Source organism: Hemitrygon akajei, chromosome 5, assembly GCF_048418815.1.
Source record: "Hemitrygon akajei chromosome 5, sHemAka1.3, whole genome shotgun sequence".
NCBI lineage: Eukaryota > Metazoa > Chordata > Chondrichthyes > Myliobatiformes > Dasyatidae > Hemitrygon > Hemitrygon akajei.
The window spans coordinates 171,878,232-171,902,402 of record NC_133128.1 but is presented as its reverse complement, the minus strand read 5'-3'; the positions used below and the strand labels follow the sequence as shown (position 1 = coordinate 171,902,402).

The 24,171-nt window shown below is 41.6% G+C and overlaps 1 protein-coding gene across 4 annotated transcripts in view; it reads left to right on the top strand.

Annotated features, from left to right (window-relative positions):
• LOC140728463 (mitogen-activated protein kinase kinase kinase 20-like) overlaps window positions 1-24,171 on the top strand; it is a 124,654-nt gene that overhangs the window by 33,781 nt on the left and 66,702 nt on the right. For all 4 annotated transcript variants that reach the window (XM_073047218.1, XM_073047219.1, XM_073047217.1 and 1 more), the window contains exons 9-10: window positions 4,207-4,281; window positions 7,491-7,597. In XM_073047218.1, coding sequence (XP_072903319.1) covers window positions 4,207-4,281; window positions 7,491-7,597 — 182 coding nt within the window. The remainder of the gene's footprint in view (window positions 1-4,206; window positions 4,282-7,490; window positions 7,598-24,171) is intronic.

Here is a 24,171-nt window from a genome sequence, read left to right as displayed (position 1 = left end):
AAAACTTTCTGGATACCCTAAAGTTTTAAATTACCTTCTCAAAGCATTTGTCTTTCCTTCCATTGAAGCTAAAATTCATAATCTAAAACTGTACTAAAGTGCAGGGGTGATTATTTTGTTTCCATAATTAAGTGCATTCAAAGTACGAAGTAAATTTATTATCAAAGTACTTAAATGTCACCATAAACTACTCGAGATTGATTTCCTTACAGATATTCACAGCAGAACAAAGAAATACAATAGAATCAAACGTTGACAAAGAAATGTGCAAATGAAGACAGTTTCAGCAAATACACAAATAAATTTTAAAAAGTTCAAAGTAAAAATTTATTGTCAAGAGTACATGCATGGTCACCACATACAACCCTGAGATTCTTTTTTATGCAGGCATACTTAGCAAATCTATAGAACAGTAACTGTAAACAGGATCCATGAACAACAAACAACACACACAAAATGCTGGTGCGTTGTTTGAATTTCCAGCATCTGCAGATTTCCTCATGTTTGTTTAATGAACAACAAACTGTGCAAATGCAAATATAAATAAATTGCAGTGCATGATGAAACAACAAGATAAGGAGTCCTTCAAGAGAGACCATCGGTTTTGGGAACACCAGAAATGGAATGAGTACGTATCCCCTTTTGTTCAAGAGCCTGATGGTTGAGGGGTAGTAACTGTTCTTGAGCCTAGTGGTGTGAGTCCTGAGGCACTTGTACCTTCCACCTGCTGGCAGAAGCAAGGAAAGAGCATGGCCTGGGTAGTGAGCAATGTTCTCTCTAATTTGTAATGACTTGTGTGCAAAAATCTTGTGCTGTGCAATTTCTTTGCCCAGTGACAACAACATGTGCGCACCGAATAATTTCTTCAATAAAAACGGAATAAATAAGCCAGTTCTAAAATCACTCATTTATTCAGCCCTCGATGAAGATTAGGTGCAGCCTCTTTGGTACCATATCATGCACACTGCCTTATCTCCCGCTACTCTCCTGCATGAGTAGTCCTGGAGGGGATCCCAGGACGCATCCTCTATTATGATAACCCCAAAATACTTGAAGTTAACTATTGACCCTCCATTGCCCTAATGAGGATTGGCTTATGGACCTCCACCTGCAGCCTCTTTTTTCCCATTTCGTGCACATTGCCTTTATCTCCCACCCTGTCAAGCATGAGTAGTTTTGTAGGGGATCCAGTTGTTAAACATAAACCGACAGAGACAGTCACTAATATTGCATATCTGAGCCTCAAAGTCAAACTAAACATCCATCATGAAAATAATAGTAAACTACAGTTGGATCAAGGCTATTAATTAATATTGGGTTATGTCAAAAAATGACCATTCATTATATGATCCCATATCTTTTCAACTGACTACGACTGTCCATTATTTAATTTTAAGTGCTATTTGCAGTTTTTTTTTGAATGACTGATGGTTTTTCCATTGTTACACAGATTCAGTCTTAAACTCTTGTTAAGGAAAACAGGGCCCATTACCTTCTAATCTAGGTGTTACTTTTGAACTATTGATGAAAAATGGGGCTATCAGATCAGCTGTTAAGAATAGATGATAATTTGCATGGAATCAGGCAAAAGTGATGACAGATATATTACTGTAATTGATTATTGTACTTAATTGGTAATTGAGCTCAAATTTAAAATCATTAAAGTCAATCTCTTTCCCTCACCATAGCTCTTCTACCTCATTTACCCTAGCACAACTTTACAGAGGTTATGTGAGGCTATGCAGCCTGTAGCACAGGTTAACAATCAGCTTGTTTCACGTTTGAAATGAGATTGCATGCAGAACATTAGCACCCTCTTTCCTGTCATTTTATTGTTCAGCTCGAGCAAATTGATTTCCTTCTGAAATGGAAATGATCCCTCTGGGTTTTGTAGCCAATGCTTGTCCCATTCAGTTTGTTTTGATCTATTTTCTGAAGAGGAAAGTGTATATATTCTGCTTTATTAGACGCTGTGTGAATTGGCAGTTTATCCTTGCTTTTTAAAAAAAATCCACTTCTGATTGTAGGGACAGCAAGCCCATTTCCAGAATCAGAATTGATCAGTGATCCTGAATCCAGGTCAATATGTGAGAATCTGCCATTGGATGGCTTTGTGGTTGGGATAGGGAGGGGAGTTAGTGTATACTATCTAAATGGTTGTATAAGCATATAAATTCACGCTGCTCACCTCCCACTAATAACTGCACCAACTTACCCAACTAACCCCAAGAAGCATTTCATTTTAGGAATTATTTTCCAGCTCCTCAGTCCCTTAAGTAAATAAAATATAATGGTATGCTGAGAGTAGCATTTTGGTAGAGACATCGAGTTCAATCCTAACCTCGAGTCTGCCTCTGTGGAGTTTGCACACTCTCCCTAGACTGTATGTATGCCCCCCCCCCCCAACAGCCACCACCGGGTGCTTCAGTTTCCTTGTACATTCCAAAGGTGCGCAGGGGTTGAGGGGTAAATTGGCCCCTGTAAATTGCCCCTTAGATGTACATGAGTGTTAGAATCTGAGTGGGATAGGAGAATAGACTAGGATTAGTGTAAATGAGTGCTTGATGATAGGTGGAGACGGTGGGCCTGTCCGTGCTGTTTCACTCGGATTCTAACGAGACCTGTAAGTGGCAACATCCCAAGTTCAAAATTATTTCAGCCTTATGAGGAAAAATCAAGAAGAGTGGGCTTGAAGAATGGAGAAGAGAATTTTATTGGGACACTTTTAATGGACAAGATAGTTTCTGTGAAAATTTTTCAACTTTTAGGGGTGTCAAAATGGAGCATGGTCTTATGGGTCAACTACTTCAGACTAAGGCAAGGAGAGATGTTTCTCACAGTTGTGAATCTATGATTTGTCTTTCTCAGAATCAGAACCAGGTTTATTATCACCGGCATGTGTCATAAAATTTGTTAAGTTTGCAACAACAGCGCAATGCAATACACAATATAGAAGAAGAGGGGAAAAAATAAAATAATAATAAAAAATAAATAAATTACAGTATGTGTATATTGAAAAGATTAGAAATCATAACAGAATTACAAATAATATGTATTAAAAAGGTGATGTAGTGTTCATGGGTTCAATGTCCATTTAGGATGGCAGAGGGGAAGAAGTTGTTCCTGAATCATTGAGTGTGTGCCTTCAAGCTTCTGTACCTCCTACCTGATGGTAACAGTGAGAAAAGGGCATACCCTGGGTGCTGGAGGTCCTTAATAATGGACGCTGCCTTTCTGAGACATCATTCCCTAAAGATGTCCTGGGTACTTTGTAGGCTAGTACCCAAGATAGAGCTGACTAGATTTACAACCTTCTGCAGCTTCTTTCAGTCCTGTGCAGTAGCCCCTCCATACCAGACAGTGATGCAGCCTGTTGAATGCTCCCCACAGTACATCTGTAGAAGTTTTTGAGTGTATTTGTTGATATGCCAAATCTCTTCAAACTCCTAATGAAGTATAGCCACTGTCTTGCCTTCTTTATAACTGTATCGATATGTTGGGACCAAGTTAGGTCCTCAGAGATCTTGACACCCAGGAACTTGAAGCTGCTCACTCTCTCCACTTCTGATCCCTTTATGAGGATTGGTATGTGTTCCTTCGTCTTACCCTTCCTGAAGTCCACAATCAGCTCTTTGGTCTTACTGACGTTGAGTGCCAGGTTGTTGCTGCGACACCATTCCACTAGTTGGCATATCTCACTCCTCTACACCCTCTCATCACCACCTGAGATTCTTAGAGAGTTATGAATGCTGAATCAATGTGTATATTCAAATCTGAGAGGAAGGAACTTCAGTGCTACTGGTTTAGAGGAGATAAACAGGAAAATGGGCGTGTATCCAAAGATTAGAACTGTTTGAGAAGCCATCTAACCTTCCTGCTTCTGATTCTTCCCTCCCGTATATACAAAGATGATAAAAATTGGCTTGTTTTCTTGGGGAATTATGGTGAAATTCAACCATCTCACTTGATCTTTGTAGCATTTAGAGAATCTTTCCAAAAGCTGCACATGTTGACTTCCAGTGAGATTGCATTGCCGTCGGTGGTTGGTAATCTCTGGGAAACAAGCTTTGATTAGCTGAATAAAGCCTGGAGTGTTCCTCACGCTTTTTGTAATAATGTCACAACGGGGAGTCTTTGCTCATGTGAATGTATTTTAATTATCTTTGTGCACTTTCAATGGCTAATATATTGCTGTTCTTACTTCAGAGGTTGACCATTCCAAAGAGCTGTCCTGCCAGTTTTGCAGAAATATTGCATCAGTGTTGGGAAACAGATCCCAAAGTAAGTACTGAGACCTTTAATGATCTTTCCCGCTGAGAGACACAAGGGGCTGCAGATGAGGGAACCTGGCGCAACACCAAAGACGCTGGAGGAACTCAGCAGGTCTGGCAGCGTCTATGCCCAAAATGTCGACGTCCGTTTTCCGTCCGTAGATGCTGCCAGCCTGCTGTGTACCTTCAGCACTGTGTGTGTTGTTCCCTGTTGAGAGAAGAAGGCTTTTGACAACAGATTTGGGTGCGGGTGGTCATTGGTGTGGAGTTCATCTTCAACTTATGGTATTATCAAGTGAATATCGGAGCTTTTCGAGATACTTTTTTGTTGATTCCAGAAGCCTCCTTCAGTCTCTAATTGTCCATTTATCCAGTTAGTAAAATATTGATGATAATGGATCTATTTAAGGGTGCCATATGTTGAACATAAGAGTCAATAGTGTGCAGGTTTCCCCTTTGTCATGGAAAGATTTTGTTCCCAAAATATGTAATGCAGAGCTGTGTTACCTATGCATGTGTCAAGAAATGCAAATTTTAAAAAATGTGTTTATATATTTAGCTCTTTCATATTAATTCCAGGAGTGTGCATCTTATTCTGTATCTTACACTTTTGGGTAGTGATTTGGTGAATTCTGTAAAGGCATTTCCATTACCCGGACAGGGGTTGTCTGTGTTAAAGGTTCGATAACAAAGGACTGCAGTGTGCCCATTTTCCCTTGTTCCCTCAGTTTTCAGCCTTCGTAAGTGTCAATGAATTTGACACTTGTAGCCACTTATCTTATGAATCCTCCCCACAGGGCCATAACACCTAACACAGTGTCCTTAGAATGACAAAATTGAGAGGCAGAGAGTTGCACTAAAATGTGGTGGAGAGAAAGAAGAAAAACAGCTGTGTTTTTTAAACGTGCACTGTTTTATGAAGCTTTTATTTTCTAATCCTGTTAGATTATTTAAAACTTCACAGGTTGCTGTTTACCATTTATATTACTCATACACTGTGGCTCCGCTAGCCATAGGAGGCTGTTTTGAGATTGCTAACCTGCTTTCTTCAGCATGTTTACTGCACAGTGATGTCACTCCAGGTCTTTGTTTCCATCGATTTCTCATTGGGCAGCTTTCCATGATCAGCAGTATGCCACATCTTGAATCTGCCACTGCTCTTCTCGAGGCCAGTATTGCTAAATAGAACTGTACACTTCCCTCCTGTAGAAATACAATCAGCATCAATTATCTGAAAAATCACGGGCTATTCTTTCAGAAAATTACTGACAAGACCTTTGCCATTTAGTGTGTATGCACCGTGTTCTTGATGCTGACATGTATATTGTGACTTGTATTTATTAAACCTGAATTGCAGTCAGTAAATCTGCCTCACCCCATTGCCTGCATTTCCTAGACACTCGTGCTCACCCCATCTTCCTGCTGCCTTAACAGTGACTCCTGTCCTCACCTACCAACCCATGAGCCTCCACATCCAGCATATCATTCTCCACATCTTTCACCATCTTCAGCAGGATCCTACCACCATCACTCCCATCTTTACTTCTCCCCGCTCTCTGCTTTCCACAGGGATTGCTCTTTCCATGATTCCCTTGTCCATTCATCCCTTCCTCACTAATACCCGTCTGGGCGCTTATCCCTGCAAGCGAGAGAAATACTACTCCTGCCCATTCACCTTCTCCCTCACCTCCATTCATGGCCCCAAACAATCCGTCACCTGTCGGGGTCGTCTGTTGTATCCTCTATATTGCTGAGACCCAACATAAATTGGGGGACTGCTTTGTCAAGCACCTGTGCTCCATCCACCAAAAGCAGAATTTCCCAGTGGCCAAGCATTTTAATTCCAATTCCCATTCCTGTTCCAACATGTCGGTCCACGGCCGCCTCTTCTGCTACCATGTAGGCCACTCTTAGGGTAGAGGAGCAACACCTTATATTCCGTCTGAGTAGCCTCCAACCTGGTGACGTGAACATTGATTTCTCATTCCAGTAAATTTTTCTTCCTTTTGTTTTTCTCCACCCACTCCCCCCCCCCCCCCCGATTCCCCACTCTGGCCTGTTACCTTCTTTCCTGACCTGCCTATCACCTCCCCCAGTGCCCCTCCTCCCCTTTCCCCTATGGTCCACTCTCCTCTCCTATCAGATTCCTTCTTCTCCAGCCCTTTACCTTTCCCACCCATCTGGCTTCACCTATCACCTTCTAGTTTGTCCTCCTTCCCCTCCCCCCTACCTTTTTGTTCTGCCATCTCCCCACTTCCTTTCCAGTCCTGATGATGGCCCAAGACGTCAACTGTGTATTCGTTTTCATAGATACTGCCTGACCCTGCTGAGTTCCTCCAGCATTTTGTGTGCGTTGCCAATGAATCTGACAACACCCTGCAAGATGGACCCAGCCATGGTCTGCTGCTGTCAGAATAATGAAGCTCATGTTGATCAGTGCAAATGCCAACAGCAGAGTGTGCATCTACTACCAACCACACTCCTTTAATGTAAAAGGGCCCATGGAACCTTTGAACTCACTGGACGGTGCCAAGGAAATTGTGGACCTCTGATATTGTATATTTGCAGCACGATAGTTTAAAGTAAATTGGCCTGAAAAGGCAATGTGCCAGAAAGACATTGTTATTGAGAGAAGCTGGTGGTTCAGACATTTGCATAGGAAAGGTGGTACAATGAATTCCATTGGTCACACTTCTGTAATTAACACAAAAGAATAATTGGCATTTTAACATTGATCACTGTCATTGACACGAACAAAAAGAAAAGCCGTGATACATAGATTTATTTATAAAACAGTGTAGAGAAAAAACTACATTTCCATGGTAAAACCCTTTCAGTTTTTCCTTAGCGTCTTACTACTGCATATTAATGATCAGCATAATCCGAAAATCTATTTGACCCTCCATTATTTCTCTTCTTGCTATTTAAATAATACATCTGCTTTGGTCCAAAATAACTGACTTCATTCTAACCTGCTTTGAAATCCACCTGTTCCTTAACCTGCCCGTGTAATGTTTCATTTTCATACCATTTGTTATGTTATCATTCATGACTTCATGATGCAATCTAATCGGTGCCTGGATACTTCAGACAGCTGAGAGGATTTGTCCCAAATATTGTGGTTGTGAATCATTTAATTAAATTAGATTTATAGAAGATAATTACTGTACAGAGTAATGTAATGGTATTTAGATTTGCTTGTTTTTGATTTCCCCACAGAAAAGGCCAAACTTTAAGCAGATCTTGGGGTCCCTTGAGGTTATGTCACATGACAGCAAGCTTCCAGACCAGTGTAACTCCTTTCTGCACAATAAGGCTCAGTGGAGGTATGCTTGGATCCAGTTCAGTACTTCTCTATTAAGATTTTAAATATTGGTGTGAAATGCACAGGAGTGGGATTGGAGGTCGGGGGGAAGCAAGGTTTAGATTTTTATTTTCACTTGTGAGGCCAGAAGAACAGCCTATAAAGACCGGCAGGCTGAGTGCCAGTGTAATATGTCATCGGAAGATCTGTGGAGTCAAGGTTACTTCCTGCACTAGTTTCTCACGTAGCAGAAGAGGAGAGTTTGCCTCCTTTACATTTGTGATGTGCTGCCAGCTGTTTGAATGCAATATATTGTTGTTATAAAATCTTTACTCTGCACTTCTTCAATCTAGATAAGAAACAGTAGTAATTAGTAGAAATTCTTCTAATTAGTAATATTAAAAGAAATTCTAATATTGTATTAAATAACTTTTGGCATGAAACAGTTCTTGGGAAAAGTTCTTTCTAAATCATCTTTCCCCTTTTTCATGTCATGTGGAAGTGTTAATGGCTTTGGAAGTAGTGAGCACAGTGGAGGATTCTCTGGAATGCTAAAAAAATTTGTTACTACTGTGAGGACCTTGATTTTTTAAAAATATTGTTTAATGTGTAATTCACTTGGTTATAACCCAAAGAATACCATGACGCAGAGCTCTGCAGAAACTATTAAGTACAGTACTAGAATTTCTTGTAACATGTATACAATTTGGAGAGGAACGTGCAGGGTATACGGTTTTCCAATGCATCTGCAACAGTTTAGAGTTGGGGTTCTGTTAGAGTGATTTTTGGGTTTAGGCCATTTACGTTTAGCAAATGGCTTTGGCTACCAGTCTTCTGTTCCTTGACAATGTATTGTGGAATTAGTTTGGAACAATGCATTCCTAAAAGGCTGTGAATCCCAGTCCAGACGACACTGGCGTCTGTGGGATGGATGTGATACAGAAGGTGTGAAGTTTGCATTTAGTTTCAAAGAAAGCATTGTCTATACTTTGTAGATATGGAATAAGTCTTCAACTTCCTCTTGTAAACACAATTTATATGGTTGCTTCGGTCACACTTCTGATGATAACCGAAGTGTTGGTGGTGGGAAGCCTGGCGATGGTTAAACTCTTTCACTGGAGATAGTCATTGTGCAGCACTTCACTGGTCATCTCCCAGCACGTGCTGCGTGTAAGCATGGACTCCTTCGTTTTTTGCAGTTGTGAAAGGAATGAAACATTGTACAATCCTTAGCAAACATTCCTATGATGAATGGAAAGACACTAATGATGATAGTTGGGACAATGCTCTGATGAAAAGGTGACTGACCTCTAACAACTGTAGCTGTTCTCCTTCATAGATAGATAGATAGATAGATACTTTATTCATCCCCATGGGGAAATTCAACATTTTTTCCAATGTCCCATACACTTGTTGTAGCAAAAAACTCATTACCGTAGATTCCGGATTTTAAGCCGCTACTTTTTTCCCACATTTTGAACAGCTTTGAACTTTGCGGCCAATAATCCGATGCGGCTAATGCAAGGTTTTTTTCATGCCGCCTCGTAACAGTAGACCAATAAAATTGATGAGTAGTTCACAGAGGTCCAATGAAATTGTACGATAAATCAAGCGCACTTTCACAATTAAATTATTGTAAATCAGTCATTTGTACTCACCCTCATCAACATGGAAAACACTCGAAGCATTGTGCTACCTACCCTCTTAGTTTAAACTATATTTGTTTTCTGTACTACATCGCGGGATGCTATGACGACACACCCGGTTTCGCGGCGTCTTGTGGGAAAATGCCGTTTGCAATGAAACGGAAAGGAGGGGGTCGAGCGGCGGAGCGGCTTTGGATCTGAGCGAAATCTGCTTTTAAGTTAAAGGTATCAATAACTTTTCCTGGTAGGCTGCAGTATATATATTTTTTACCAGTCGTTAGGAGATATTGGAATGTTGTTCAGTAAAGAAGTATACGCAACGTATATTTAAAAGTAGCCGCGTACGGGCACGGTTCGAAAAAAAGCATTTGCAATATGTATTTGTTTTTGTTACCATATGGATTTAATTAAAAGTTAAAAAAATCCTCACGTGTAATATCTTTCTGTGTAAATATCTCATATTACAACGTGGGACACCTGCGGCCGAAAATCCGGTGCGGCCTAAAATCCGGTGCGGCCTTTACATTTAAAAAAATGATTTTATTTCTAAAATTAGTGCCAGCGGCTAAAAATCAGGTGCGCTCTGTAGTCCGGAATCTACGGTACATACAATACTTAACTCAGTAATAATATGACATGCATCTAAATCACTAACTCAAAAAGCATTAATAATAGCTTTAAAAAAAAAAAGTTCTTAACTCCTGGCAGTTGAATTGTAAAGCCTAATGGCATTGGGGAGTATTGACCTCTTCATCCTGTCTGAGGAGCATTGCATCGACAGTAACCTGTCACTGAAACTGCTTCGAGGTGTAACTCCGGCCATTGCCACGTCTTCGTGATTCCTCACTTGGGCAAATGCTGCCTTAATATTAAAGGGCAATCGCTCTCATTGTTACCTTCTGAATTTGTCTTCGGTGCTTGTCTGGGCCGAGACTGCAGTGATATGTGGGGCTGAATGGTTGTGGTGAAACCCAAGCTGGGCATTAGTGACAGAAACTTCCATTGGTTTGCTGATTGAAGGGAGACTGATGGGCGGGAATTGACCAGAATGGATTTACAGCTCATTCCCAGATGATCAGTGGGCTCTATTTTTACATATGTCTGTAAGTCGCTTGGGAAGATTGTCCAAAAATCACTGGTTAAGGTGACCATGTCCATATGATATTGGACTGTTTTCTGCAGGTCTTATTGTATAAGAATAATACGGAATTTGTTGTTTTGCTGTAGCAGTACAGTGCAATAATATAGCAATCTATAAAATTACAAAAGTATATAAGTAATGCAAAAAAAAAAGAAATAACAAGGCAGTGTTCACGAATTCATGGATTGTTGAGAAATTGGAAGGTGGAAGAGAAGAAGCTGTTCCTGAATCTGGGTGTAGGTCTTCACCTCCCTGATGGTAGAAGTGGGAAGAGGGTATGTCCTGGATGGTGAGAATCCTTAATGATGGATGCCACCTTTTTGAGGCATTAGCTCTTGAATGTATTCTGGATAGTAGCACGAGTTGTTTACCGTGGTGGAGATTTTTCCATATTGGTAGAATAAACCAGCAGAACAATTTTTTAAAATGTTTTTCCTAAAATATTGAGCGTCTTCAGGCTCCTGTAACTCCTACCCAATGGTAGTAAAGAGAATAAAATGCCATCTTTTGTTCTTCTAAACTCAAGAGTATAGAGACCCAGTCCATTTAATGTCTCCTTGTAGATGGAACCTGTGTGCAACGCTCCTTCGGTCGACATCTTCTGGATTGATTTAAAAAAACACATATTTCACTTATTTTATGTCTTTTACATTCGTTTTTCATGTTGAAAGTGATTCTAGAACTGTTGGGAGTCTGTGATTTGCAGTTTGGAGATTGTTAGCATGTTTCGGTGCTCTGTAGTCTCTGAGAGGATTCCAGGAAGTAGAGGAAACCTCATGGTCAGAAGGCTGAAGACTGATGTTTGACTATATTTCATCGAATAAAGCTTCCATTGTTCGCCAATCCAAGCAACGAGGGAGATTGAAACGCCAGCTACCTGCCTTTTTAACGCTGGGGAATCGTTCTGCTGCTGGACAGGGGAGACAGCCTTTTTATTGCTGGCAAGATCACTTTGTTACAGAGAGGGAGAATGTTGCCCAGGTTTTCTGTGTTTTGGATGTGGAGTTGGACTGTGGACTTTTTTCAGTCTTATGTCTTTTGTTGTATTCTGTGCTTTCCTCCTGATTTTTCTCAGTTTATTTGTGTTGGGGGGGGGGGGATTTGGGGATCAAATTGCCTGTTCCGTTTTCATTTGTTTTTTGGAGAGGAGGGACTTGGAGGTCGATGATCGTGCTGCTGTTCTTTTCTTTCTTGGTTTCATGGCTACCTGGAGAAGGATTTCAGAGCTGTACTCTTTGATAATAAATGAACCTCCCCCACCCCCCACCATACCTCTAAGTTGGTAGGTTAACTGGCTACTCTAAATAACCCCTCATGCACATGAAAGAGGAGTAAATGGGCTTTTTGCAGGGCTGAAGGGGAATGAGAATAATTGGCTGAGTGACATCTATTTGTACTGTAATAAGCATGGGCACCCGCCATCGTATCATTGTGCTCTGTCTATGGCAAGTATATTCTTCTGAAGTTGGAAAAGCAGACCTGCATGCAATACAGGTATTCCCCCCCCCCCTTACAAAGGTAGAGTGTTCCTGTGAAACCTTTCTTAAGCCAAAATGGTGTAAAGCGAAGAATCATTAATATAAATGGAAAAAATTTTCGTGAAAGCAAAAATCCTCTTTGTAATGCGAAAACAGGTTACTAATGTAGGTGTTCTGTAAAAGTGAAGTGGCGTAGAGCGAACATTCGTAAAGTGGGGGACACCTGTATTCCAGATATATACAGGGTTTCACCAGGACCCTGTATATTTTGAACAAGACATCTCTACCTGCCTACTCTTGTGTTAAGTTTAACATAGCATTTGCTTTCCTTACTCTGTGCAAATTTAGTGATTTGTATACATGGGCACCCAGGTCCCGTCAACCATGTTACCTGTATTCTATCTGCCACTTTTTTGCCCATTCCCCTATTCCGTCAAAGTCTTTCTGCAGACTTCCTGTTGCCTCAAAACTACCTGCCACTCCTCCTGTTGCTGTACCATCTGAAAATGTGACCACAGAGCCATCAATTCTGTCGTCAAGGTCACTGACATACACTGAGAGGCCACTTTATTAGGTACACTGTACATCTCATTAACATAAAGTTCTAATCAGCCGATCATGTGCCCGCAACTCAGTGCACAAAAGCATGTGTATATGGTCAAGAGGTTCAGTTGTTGTTCAGACCAAATAACAGAATAGGAAGGAATGTGATCTAAGTGACTTTGACTATGGAGTGATTTTCGGTGCCAGACAGGGTGGTTTGAGTATCTCAGAAATAACTGATCTCCCAGGATTTTCATGCACAACAATCTCTAGAGTTTACAGAGAATGGTGGAAAAAACATCCAGTGAGTGGCAGTGCTGTGGGCAAAAGATGACTTGTTAATGGGATAGGTCAGAGGAGAATGGCCAGACTGATTCAAGCTGACAGTGTTACAACAGAGGTGTGCATAAGAGCATCTCTGAACACGCAACATGTGGAACCTTGAAGTGGATGGGCTTACAGCAGCAGAAGACCATGGACATGCACTCAGTGACCACTCTATCAGGTACAGGAGATACCTAACAAAGTGGCCACTGAGTATATAATCAAAATCCTTCGTAATCAGTTGAGCTAAGCAGAGTTCTATTTTGGCTCTTTAAAGGCAGTCATAATCGAAGCTTCAGGATCTGGACCAGCCAGCTGGAAAAATGGGCTGAAAAATGTAGATGGAATTGAATGCAGACAAGTGTGAGGTGTTGCACTTTGGGAGGACCAACCAGGGTAGGACTTGCATGGTGAGAAGTGAGGAATGCAGTAGAACAGAGGAATAAGACCAGAAGACAAAGGAGCATTCAGCCTATTGAGTCTGCGCTGCCATTCCATCATGACTGATTTATTGGCCCTCTCAACCCCATTCTTCTGCCTCCCCCTGTAAGCTTTGATGCCCTGAACAATCAAGGACCTCTCCACAGCCATCCTTGACAATGAATTCCACAAATTCACCACCCTCTGGGTAAAGAAATTCCTCCTCTTCCCTGTTTTAAATGGATGTTCTTCTATTCTGAAGCTGTGCCTTCTGGTCCTAGACTCACCCCCTATAAGAAACATCTTCTCCACATCCTCTCTATCTCGGGCTTTCAACGTGCGGTGGCTTTCAATGAGATTCCTTCCCCCCCTGCCCCCATTCTTCTAAAAGTTCAGGCCCAGAGTCATCAAACGCTCCTCATACATTAACCCTGTCATTCCTGGGCTCATTCGGAACCTCCTCTGGACCCTCTCCAATGACAGAACATCTTTTCTTAGCTAAGTGACCCAAAACTGCTCACAATACTCCAGTTACGGTCAGACCAATGCCTTATAAAGTCTCAATGTTACATCCTTGCTCTTAAATTCTTTTCCTCTCAAAATGCATTTGCCTTTCTTACCATTGACTCAACCTGCAAGTTAACCTTTAGGAAATCCTGCACGACTCACAAGTCCCTTTGCACCTCTGATTTCTGAATTTTGTCTCCATTTAGAAAATAGACTCTGCATTTTTTCCATCTACCGAAGTATATGACCATACACTTCCCTACACTATATTCCATTTGCTACTTCTTTTCCCAGTCTCCCAGTCTCCCAATCTAAGTTATTTCCTTGAGTATAGAAAAATGAGCGGAATTACAAAATTATGGGGGGGGGAGTAGATAGGGTTAGTGCAAGGAGGCTCTTTCCACTGAGGTTGGGCAAGTCTGGATCTAGAGGTCATAGGTTAAGGGTGAAAGTTGGAACATTTAAGGGGAACATGAGGGAAAACTTCACTCAGAGAGTGGTGAGAGGGAACAAGTTGCCAGCGAATATAGTGGATGTAGGTTTGATGTCAATATTTAAAAGAAATTTTGATAGGTGTACGGATTGAAGGGGTATGGAGGGCTGTGGTCTGGATACAGGCTGATGAATAGTTTGCCATGGACTAGATGGGCTGAATAGCCACCTTCTATGCAATAGTGTCAATGATGATAATTGAGACTAAAATAAAACAAGATATTAACTCTTGACTTCTTGCCTAACTGACTAGTCCACCTTATTTGCTTTCGATATCAAAAGCTTTCCTCCTCAATACAAAACACAGCCAGCTTTTGTATCATCATGCTTCCTATATTTATGAATAAATCATAACTTCATCCACAAACACAGGAGATAAGATGTTGATCATTCTTGACTTCCACTGGTAAAAGCCTTCAGTCACAAAAAGTCTCGTAAATCATTGTGCGTTATCTCCCTTATGGAGACAGTTTTGGTTCCAGTCCCCACTATCCTTTGGGCCTTGTGTACCTTTGCAGTTTTTGCAGCCTTTGTTTTATATACTGTGCGCATTCAAATATGATAATCGGCAGTCTGGAATTCACTATCCTTCTTCTTGAGTTTGTCTCCATGTTGCCTGAAGTTGAATTCTTAAACTTTTTAAACTTCCTGCCTTTTTAAATTCAGTAACCTCTCCTATATTCCCCTTCCCTTTTACTGATACCTTTCCAGTCTGTTGAACTCAGCCTCCTACTATTTAGTTTAAAGATCTATTCATACCCCCGGTGTTTCGATTCACCTGGACTTTAGTCCCAGTATGGTTCAGGTGGAGCCTGGCATACAAAATGAAAGTTCAAAACTTCAAAGTAAAATTTATTATCAGAGTGCATGTACGTATGTCACCACAAACAATGCTAAGTTCCTTTTTCCTGCAGGCATATTCAGCAAATCTATAGAATAATAACTGTAAACCGGATCAATGGAAGAGCAAGAGCATAGAAGACTGGAAACTGTAGAACAGCAACTATAAATAAATAGCAATAAATAACGGGAGTATGAAATAACAAGATAAAGGGTCATTAAAGTGAGATCAGTGGTTGTGGGAACATTTCAAGAGATGAATGTAATCATCCTCTTAAGTTCAGGAGCCTGATGGTTGAGGGGTAGTAACTGTCCTTGAACCTTGTGGTTCAAATCCTGAGGCACTTTTGCCTGATGGCAGCAGTGAGAAAAGAGCGGGCCTGGGTGATGAGGATCTTTGATGATGATTGCTGCTTTCCTACGATAGTGTTTCGTGTAGATGTGCTCAGTGGTTTGGAGGGCTTTACCTGTGATGTGCTGGGCTGAATCCACTACCTTTTGTAGGATATTCCTTTCAAAGGTATTGGTGTTCCCATACCAGGCCACAATGCAGCCAGTCAATACACTTTCCACTACAACTCTATAGAAGTTTGTCAAGGATTTTGATGTCACGCCGAATCTCTGCTTCCTTCTAAGGAAGCACTGCCGTGCTTTCTTTGAAATTATAATTCACCTATGACTGCGTTCCTGTACATGGTTCTAACTCCATAATCAAGTTCGCCGGCAACACCACAGTGGTTGGCCTGATCAGAGGGGATGACGAGACGGCCTACAGGGACGAGGTCCAACACCTGGCCGCATGGTGTGCTGACAACAACCTGGCCCTTAACACCCAGAAGACCAAGGAGATCATTGTGGACTTCAGGCATGCTAAGGAGCCACACTCACGTCCACATCTACATCAATGGAGCTGTAGTGGAGCATCTATCAAGCTTCAAATTCCTGGTGTCCACATTTCCAATGATCTCACCCGCTCCCTCAACTCGTCCATCCTGATCAAAAAGGTGCAACAGCACCTTTATTTCCTGCGGAGCATCAAGTAAGCTCACCTCTGTCCCAGGATACTGACGGACATTTGCCGCTGTACCATTGAGAGCATGCTCACCAACTACATCTCAGTGTGGTATGGCAATTGTCCCGTATCGGACCGCAAAGCACTCCAGCGGGTGGTGAAAACTGCCCGGTGGATTATCGGCACCCACATTGAGAACATTTATCATAAACACTGCCTGGGCAGGGCAAAAAGCATTATCGTGGATGCATCTCACCCTAACCATGGACTTTTTACTCTCCTCCCATCCAGTAGGTGCTTCAGGAACCTCTGCTCCCGCACCAGCAGGCACAGGAAGAGCTTCTTCCCTGAGGCTGTGACCCTGCTGAACCTCACATCACAGCGCTAAGCAGTATTGCACCCATATTGTACTGTCTCAGTACTTTTATAGTTGGTAAGCTGTAGCACTTTCTTTAATTCAGTTATTTTGTAAATAACACTGTTCTTTTGCACTTCTGGTTAGATGCTAATTACATTTCATTGGCTTTGTATCTGTACTCGGCACAAGGACAATAAAGTTGAATCTAATCTAATGTATATGAAGGATCCAGGACAGATCCGTTGATGTAGTGACGCCCAGGAATTTAAAGGTACTGATCCTCTTCATCTCCGATCCTCCAGTGACGACTGGCACATGAACCTTTGGTGTTCTTCTCCTGAAGCCTACAATCAATCCCTTGGTCTTGCTGACATTGAGTGAGAGGTTGTTTTTATGACACCACTCAGCCAGATTTTTAGTCTGCATTCTGTATGCTGATTCACCACCACCTGTGATACAGCTCACAACAGGAGTGTCATCAGCAAACTTGCTTATGGTGTTGGACCTGTACTTAGCCACATAGTCACAGGTGTAAAGTGAGTAGAGCAAAATCCTGGGGGAATTCAGCAGGTCTGGCAACATCCACAGAAATGAACAAGCAGTCGACATTTCAGGCCGAGACTCTTCAGATGGAGCCTAACTCATTGGAAGAACTCCCTCCTTCACCAATGCTGTTGTCAATCTCCGCTGAATTCAAATCCACCAAGCTCTGAGACCTGGGCATTGGTACCTCCCGATGCAACTGGATCCTTAATCTCCTCACTGGTAGACACAAGTCAGTACAGACTGGCAACAACATCTCCTTTGCAATCACATCCGCACAAGTAGACAGCTGAGCTGTTTTCTAAACCCCCACACACACACACACTCTGCTCTACTCACTTTATACTTGTGATTGTGTGGCTAAGTCCAGCTCCAAGCATTTAAGTTTGTTGATGGCCAAATCAAAGGTACTGTCGAATCAGCATATAATGGGCCATGGTAGCGTAGAAGTTAGTGTGATCTCGCTCGGCGTCAGCAAAGATGTGATTCATTGACTGCAGGAGGAAGAAGCCAGAGGCCCATGAGCTAATCCTCTTTTGGTGAAAGGAGGTGGAGCGTGTGCTTCCATTGGTGCTTGTCAGTCTTGTCTGTTTACGTGCAGTTTTTTTGTAAAATTCTGTTGTCTTTCTTTTCTCCTGCATGCAGGAAAATGAATCTCAAGGTAGTATATGGTAACATATGTGTACTTTGATAACAAATTTACTTTAAACTTTTAGCACTTCTCCCACAACAATCTTTGAACATTTAGCTCTGTCATGTTACTGACCCTATGCCAATTTGCCTGTGGGTCAGGTAGCAATCCAGGGATAATTACCTTTTTGGTTCTGCTTTTTAATTTTAGTCTTCAGCTGCTCGTATTCCCTCAGCAGAACTTCTTGTTCTATAGGATATGCACATCGTTATGAACCACATGGATCACAGCAACTAGATTTTTTTTCTCTTCCTTCAAATTCCTCCGCAGGTCGGATGAGACATCCCGAACTTGGAGACTCGACAGGAAACACAGTCTTCATGACTCTCGGTCCTTTCCCTGACTATACTATCACCATTTACAATGACATTTCTCTCCCACCCTGCAGGATGGCTCCATGAACCACGGTGCCATGGTTACATTGCTCCTACTGGCAGTAAGAATATCAGACTGTTAGACAAGCTCAAGGTCTGAGTGTCCGACAGGACTACCTCTGGAATCCCTCGCCTATCTCACTCGCAGTCACACCCTTTTGAGCCTGGCCATGGGTTGAATGTGTAAAGCATCAAATCAAACTCATTTCTCTCACTTAACTCTTTTTCACTTCCTCAAAAACAAAAATTCAGTCATTATGTTCAGGATTCATAGGTTAGACATTTAACTCAAATTTTAGATCTCATTGATCTGATAGCTCTGATTATAAGTTATGGGGAAACTAATTGATTTTTTTTTGTAGATTATAGTAAATAAATAAATATTGTTGTTAATGGTATTCTGCAGATGCTGGAATTCCAAAACAGCACACACGAAATGCTGGAGGAACTCAGCAAGTCAGGCAGCATCTGTGGACAGACTTTTGGGCCAAGACTCTTCTTCAGGACTGAGAAGGAAGGGGGAAGATGCCGGAGTAAAAAAGTGGAGGGAAGGGGAGGTGAAAGGTGAAGACAAATGGGTGGAAAAGGTCAAGGGCTGGAGAAGAAGGAGAATAAAGTGGACGAGAGGAGAAAGGAAGGGGGAGGGGACATAGGAGGATGTATTAGCAGGCGAGAGGAGGTAAAAGAGTGGACAACAGAGGAACGGGGGGGGAAATGGTTTTCACTCAAATCTGTATTAAGTAATTGCAGGCTATATTCTTGAAAGTGGTGACGTTAGTTCAAGAGTATGTGCTGACAGTAGCTGGACCAAAGTAAAAAATAAATCTAGGCAGAAAAAAATGTTCAAGTAAAAGTAGGACAATGCAAATAGACTTGTGATAAATTCCATGAATATTTTAATCAAATTATGACCCCAAGAAGATCAAGCATGACTGAGTTGACTGGATGGAAAAAGTGAGCATGAGCATGAAGTAAAGCTTTATTTTTATGTGTCACATGAGATCATATAAATAGCGTTGCTCTCCCCGAAAACATACTGGCAGTGACTCAGCAGACACTAATGAGTGGTATAGGGTTCATATATTGAAGTTCGATACTGTACAATTTCTGCATCATACTCACGAACATGAAATCATCTTTAAATGATGGTGCAAGTGCTGAGATGTGGATAGTAGTTAAACGAGAAATTCATAACTTTAATTAAAGTTACAAAAATATGTGATCCAAAATAAGGACTGATGAAATGCAATCCTGTTTCAGTTAAATTATTTTGCCATTGTAAAACAGTAGCTTTAGAAATAAGATGTACTGTAGTTTTGATAGCTAATTATAATTGACTAATAAATTAAGTAAATAAATTGATTATTTGATCCTTTATTTTGCTTGGAGCTTTTTCTGTGCCATCTTGTGATATTTTTAAAAAACTGCAGAAGGAATAGCTGGTCTTCCTTCCCACCTAACACATGTCCTTGACCATGCGACTGAGATCACAAACTCCATTGGTGGAAGGTGACAGCTCGCATTTTCATATTCTGGCAGAAAGATTAAAACAGATCTTAATCTTGTTGTGCAATGTAATTCTTGTAGTTGTGGGCGAAGCAGTGATCTGGACAGTATAGACCAGTTTCTGTATGAAAGCTAAATTGGAAAGGATGGTAGAAAATTGAGAGCAGAGTTAGGCTGGACTCAAAATGGATAGAACACTTTGATGATAGATGTATAAGCACCAAGAGGAGCATAATAATAAGGAAGTAAAGGAAAAATAATATGAAAGGAAAGTATTTTTGATGTAGGCAGAGACTGGACATTAATGAGCAGTTGAGAAGATTGTGACTGGCAAGGGAGTTCAACAAATAGTAAATATAAGTGATTGTGATGGGTAGAGAATACTGACTTTGTTATATATGGAAAGGTATATTCCATAGAAAGATTTGAGTTTGAGCAATGCTGTTTGAATGAAATGGCTTGACACTTAAATGAGCCTGCAATTTTCAGTTAAGTCTGATGGAGCATTCTTTTATAAATTTCAGAAATGTCGGTTTAGAATACCTTATAAAGAACTTTCTGGCATCTGGTTTTCAGCATAGTCGCCTGCGGGAAAAATGTTCCGATGACAAAATGCAATTAACTCATACCATGTGCTCTAAATAGTGTGACGTACTATGATCACTGGTATGCCAGTAGCTTGAATTTTAATTGATTTTTTTATGCAGAACATAGAATAGTACAGCACAGTACAGGCCCTTCGGCCCACAATGTTGTGCCAACCCTCAAACCCTGCCTCCTATATAACCCCGCACCTTAAATTCCTCCATATACCTGTCTAGTAGTCTCTTAAATTTCACTAGTGTATCTGCCTTCACCACAGACTCAGACAGTACATTCCACGCACCAACCACTCTCTGAGTAAAAATCCTTCCTTTAATATCCCCCTTGAACTTCCCACCCCTTACCTCAAAGCCATGTCCTCTTGTACTGAGCAGTGGTGCCCTGGGGAAGAGGTGCTGGCTGTCCACTCTGTCTATTCCTCTTAATATCTTTTTATCATGTCTCCTCTCATCCTCCTTCTCTGCAAAGAGTAAAAGCCTAACTCCCTTAATCTCTGATCATAATGCATTCCCTCTAAACCAGGTAGCATCCATAAATCTCCTCTGTACCCTTTCCAGCGCTTCCACATCCTTCCTATAGTGAGGCGACCAGAACTGGACACAGTACTCCAAGTGTGGCCTAACCAGAGTTTTATAGATCTGCATCATTACCCCGCGACTCTTAAACTCTATCCCTCGACTTATGAAAGCTAACACCCTATAAGCTTTCTTAACTACCCTATCTACCTGTAAGGCAACTTTCAGGGATCTGTGGACATGTACCCCCAGATCCCTCTGCTCCTCCGCACTCCCAGGTATCCTGCCATTTAATTTGTATTCTGCCTTGGAGTTTGTCCTTCCAAAGTATACCACTGCACACTTCTCTGGGTTGAACTTCATCTGCCACTTCTCAGCCCATTTCTGCATCCTATCAATGTCTCTCTGCAATCTTCGACAATCCTCTACACTATCCACAACACCACCAACCTTTGTGTCGTCTGCAAACTTGCCAACCCACCCTTCTACCTCCACATCCAGGTCGTTAATAAAAATCATGAAACCACTAGTCACAACCCTCCAATCCGAATGTACTCCCTCTACCATGACCCTCTGCTTTCTGTAGGCAAGCCAATTCTGAATCCACCTGGCTAAACTTCCCTGGATCCTATGTCTTCTAACTTTCTGAATAAGCCCATAGTGTGGAACCTTATCAAATGCCTTACTGAAATCCCTGTAGATCACATCCACTGCACTACCCTAATCTATATACCTGGTCATCTCCTCAAAGAACTCTATCAGGCTTGTGAGACACGATCTGCTCTTCACAAAGCCATGCTGACTGTCCCTGATCAGTCCATGATTCTCTAAATGCCCATAGATCCTATCTCTAAGAATCTTTTCCACAGTTTTCCCACCAGAGACGTAAGGCTCACTGAACTATACTTACCCGAACTATCCCTACTACCTTTCTTGAACAAGGGGACAACATTCGCTTCCCTCCAATCCTCTGGTACCATTCCCATGGACAATGAGGACATAAAGATCCTAGCCAGAGGCTCAGCAATCTCTTCCCTCGCCTCATGGAGCAGCCTGGGGAATATTCCGTCAGGCTCTGGGGACTTACACGTCCTAATGTATTTTAACAACCCCAAACAACTCCAACACCTCCCTTAATATCAACGTGCTCCAGAACTTAAACCTCACTCATATTGTCCTCATTGCCATCAAGTTCCCTCTCATTGGTGAATACCGAAGAGAAATATTCATTGAGGACCTCACTCACTTCCACAGCTTCCAGGCACATCTTCCCACTTTTATCTCTTATCAGTCCTACCTTCACTCCTGTCATCCTTTTGTTCTTCACATAATTGAAGAATGCCTTGGGGTTTTCCTTTACCCTACTCGCCAAGGCCTTCTCATTTCCCCTTCTTGCTCTTCTCAGCCCCTTCTTCTCCTTTCTTGCTACCCTATATTAGATAGATATATCAGATTCCCCCTTCTCCAGCCCCTTACCTCTTTTACCTATCAGTTTCCCAGCTCTTCACTTCACCATTCCCCCTTTCCTGATTGCAACTAGCACCTACCAACTTGTACTTCTTCCTGCCCCTTCCCACCTTTTTGCTCTAAATTCTCTTTTTCCCCAGTCCTGATGAAGGGTCTCAGCCTGAAACATCAATTGTTTACTCTTTTCCTTAGATACTCTTTGACCTGCTGAGTTCCTCCTACATTTTGTGTGTGTTCACTGAATCATGGCTGAAAGACGATTCTAGTTGTAAGCTAAGTGTTCCAAGGTTATATAATGTATCAAAAGTACAGACTAAATGTACTAATAGATTTTGCACCAGGAGCTTAGAGAATAAAATATATGCCTTACAATTGTGTGGACAGACATGCACTTTAAAATTAGGTTAGTATAGAGGTTGTTTAAGCACATCAAGCTTGCACTGTGGAATGGATGGAGCTAATTTTGTTTACAAGGCCTCCACAGCATCATACATCAAGCGCAATGCCCAAGGCATTAGAAACAGGCTCAGGTGGTAATACTTTTAGGTTACAATCATGGTTGGACACAACAGAACAAAGGCCTTTGCTTCAAGTAAAATTCTTCATTCCTGCATGCCAGAATATCCATGCCTTTGTTGCCTTTCAGTAGACCAGAAAAGGCCAAACCCCTTTAACTAATACCAAAGCAGGCATTGACTCCTCTTTCCACGTGAGTTTGTAGGCCTGGATATGTAAGTGTCGGTGCTCGGTGTTCCAAATGCGTGCCGCACACTTTGCGTACTCAGCAGCCTGCTTCCATTCCACACACAAGAGGTTTAAAATCCACATTCAAAAGTGTGATTCAGTACAAGAGCGTTGTGCACAAGAGGATTTCTGAGCAGGAGCACACTGAGTAATTTACTGCCTGATATGGTACTGAGCTGTTCCCTGCTGGCACGGTTATAGGAGCGCTAGAGTTTCCTCTACACTCGTGCCTCAGTTAACCATTAAAGTGGCCAGTCTGATTTCTATTTAAGGATGTGTTTAATTTGCCTGACAGCTGTCATAAAGCAAATAAAAAAAGTCTAACATTTTAGAAGTCTACTGGCATTTTCGAATTATTTTTTTAAAAGTAATGATACAAAACTAAAAGGTTAGGCAGCTGAGTTGCATAGGTTCAGATGGTAGCAGTTTCGAGTTACGTTCACGATCATCACATATAAAGACATCACCAATATTTATAGATTTTTACATCAATAATAACCAATTAAAAACACTTCTCAGCTATGAGAGATGGTGATCTACTGCTCAGTATGGATATCACATGCATTGCTTTCAGCTGGTCAAGATCAGCTGCTGTGTTTTGACAGTGAAAAAATTACATTGGGATTTTTTTTAACTATTAAGCTGTTACCAAAGCCAAGCAAAAAAATTAACATTTTACACACAATTGATGTCTAATTATTGATTGCTCTGAACAGTTGTTTCCAATAGTATTGAAATGCCTAACTCTGCAAATCCATACTCAAGAAATGGCAGAGAGTATCAAGCTGCAGCGGAGGAAGGTTGTAATTACATGTATTTGTTTACGTGAGATATAGAAATCGTTGAAATGGGGTATGGGATGTATTACTGGGTGTGAATTACTACGTTGGAAATGATGGGATGGCACTGATAAATGCATGGGGAAGGAGTTTTTCTGGGAATGATGGACCTGAAATCTCAAAGGTGCTTAGTCTTTTTGGAGACTGAGAAGTGGAGAATCAGAGTGAGGTACAGAAGATCCTTACTGAGGTTGGAGGATAAAGCGGCCTGTTCAAAGTGTTTCCCCAACAACGAGTGAGGAAACCTGGGCGACATATGAAAATACTGATACAAAGGAGAGTAACAAATTCCAGTTGTAAAAGTGATGAACACTACCATGCTAGACCCAGCCCATGGCCCACATTTGCTACCCCACAGCTGCATTTGCATCTTGTGGCCGTGCAGTTTGGAACATATTCCTGAATTTGTGCACAGAGGAAAAGGCTACAACCAGCAGGAGCCAAAGCTTCCCAAACTCGTTGTTTAAAGCTTTTCAAGTTCGAGTTTAGTTGCTATTCAACTATACCCAAGCGAAACAGCCTTCCTCTGGGGCTAAAGTGCAAAACACAGCAC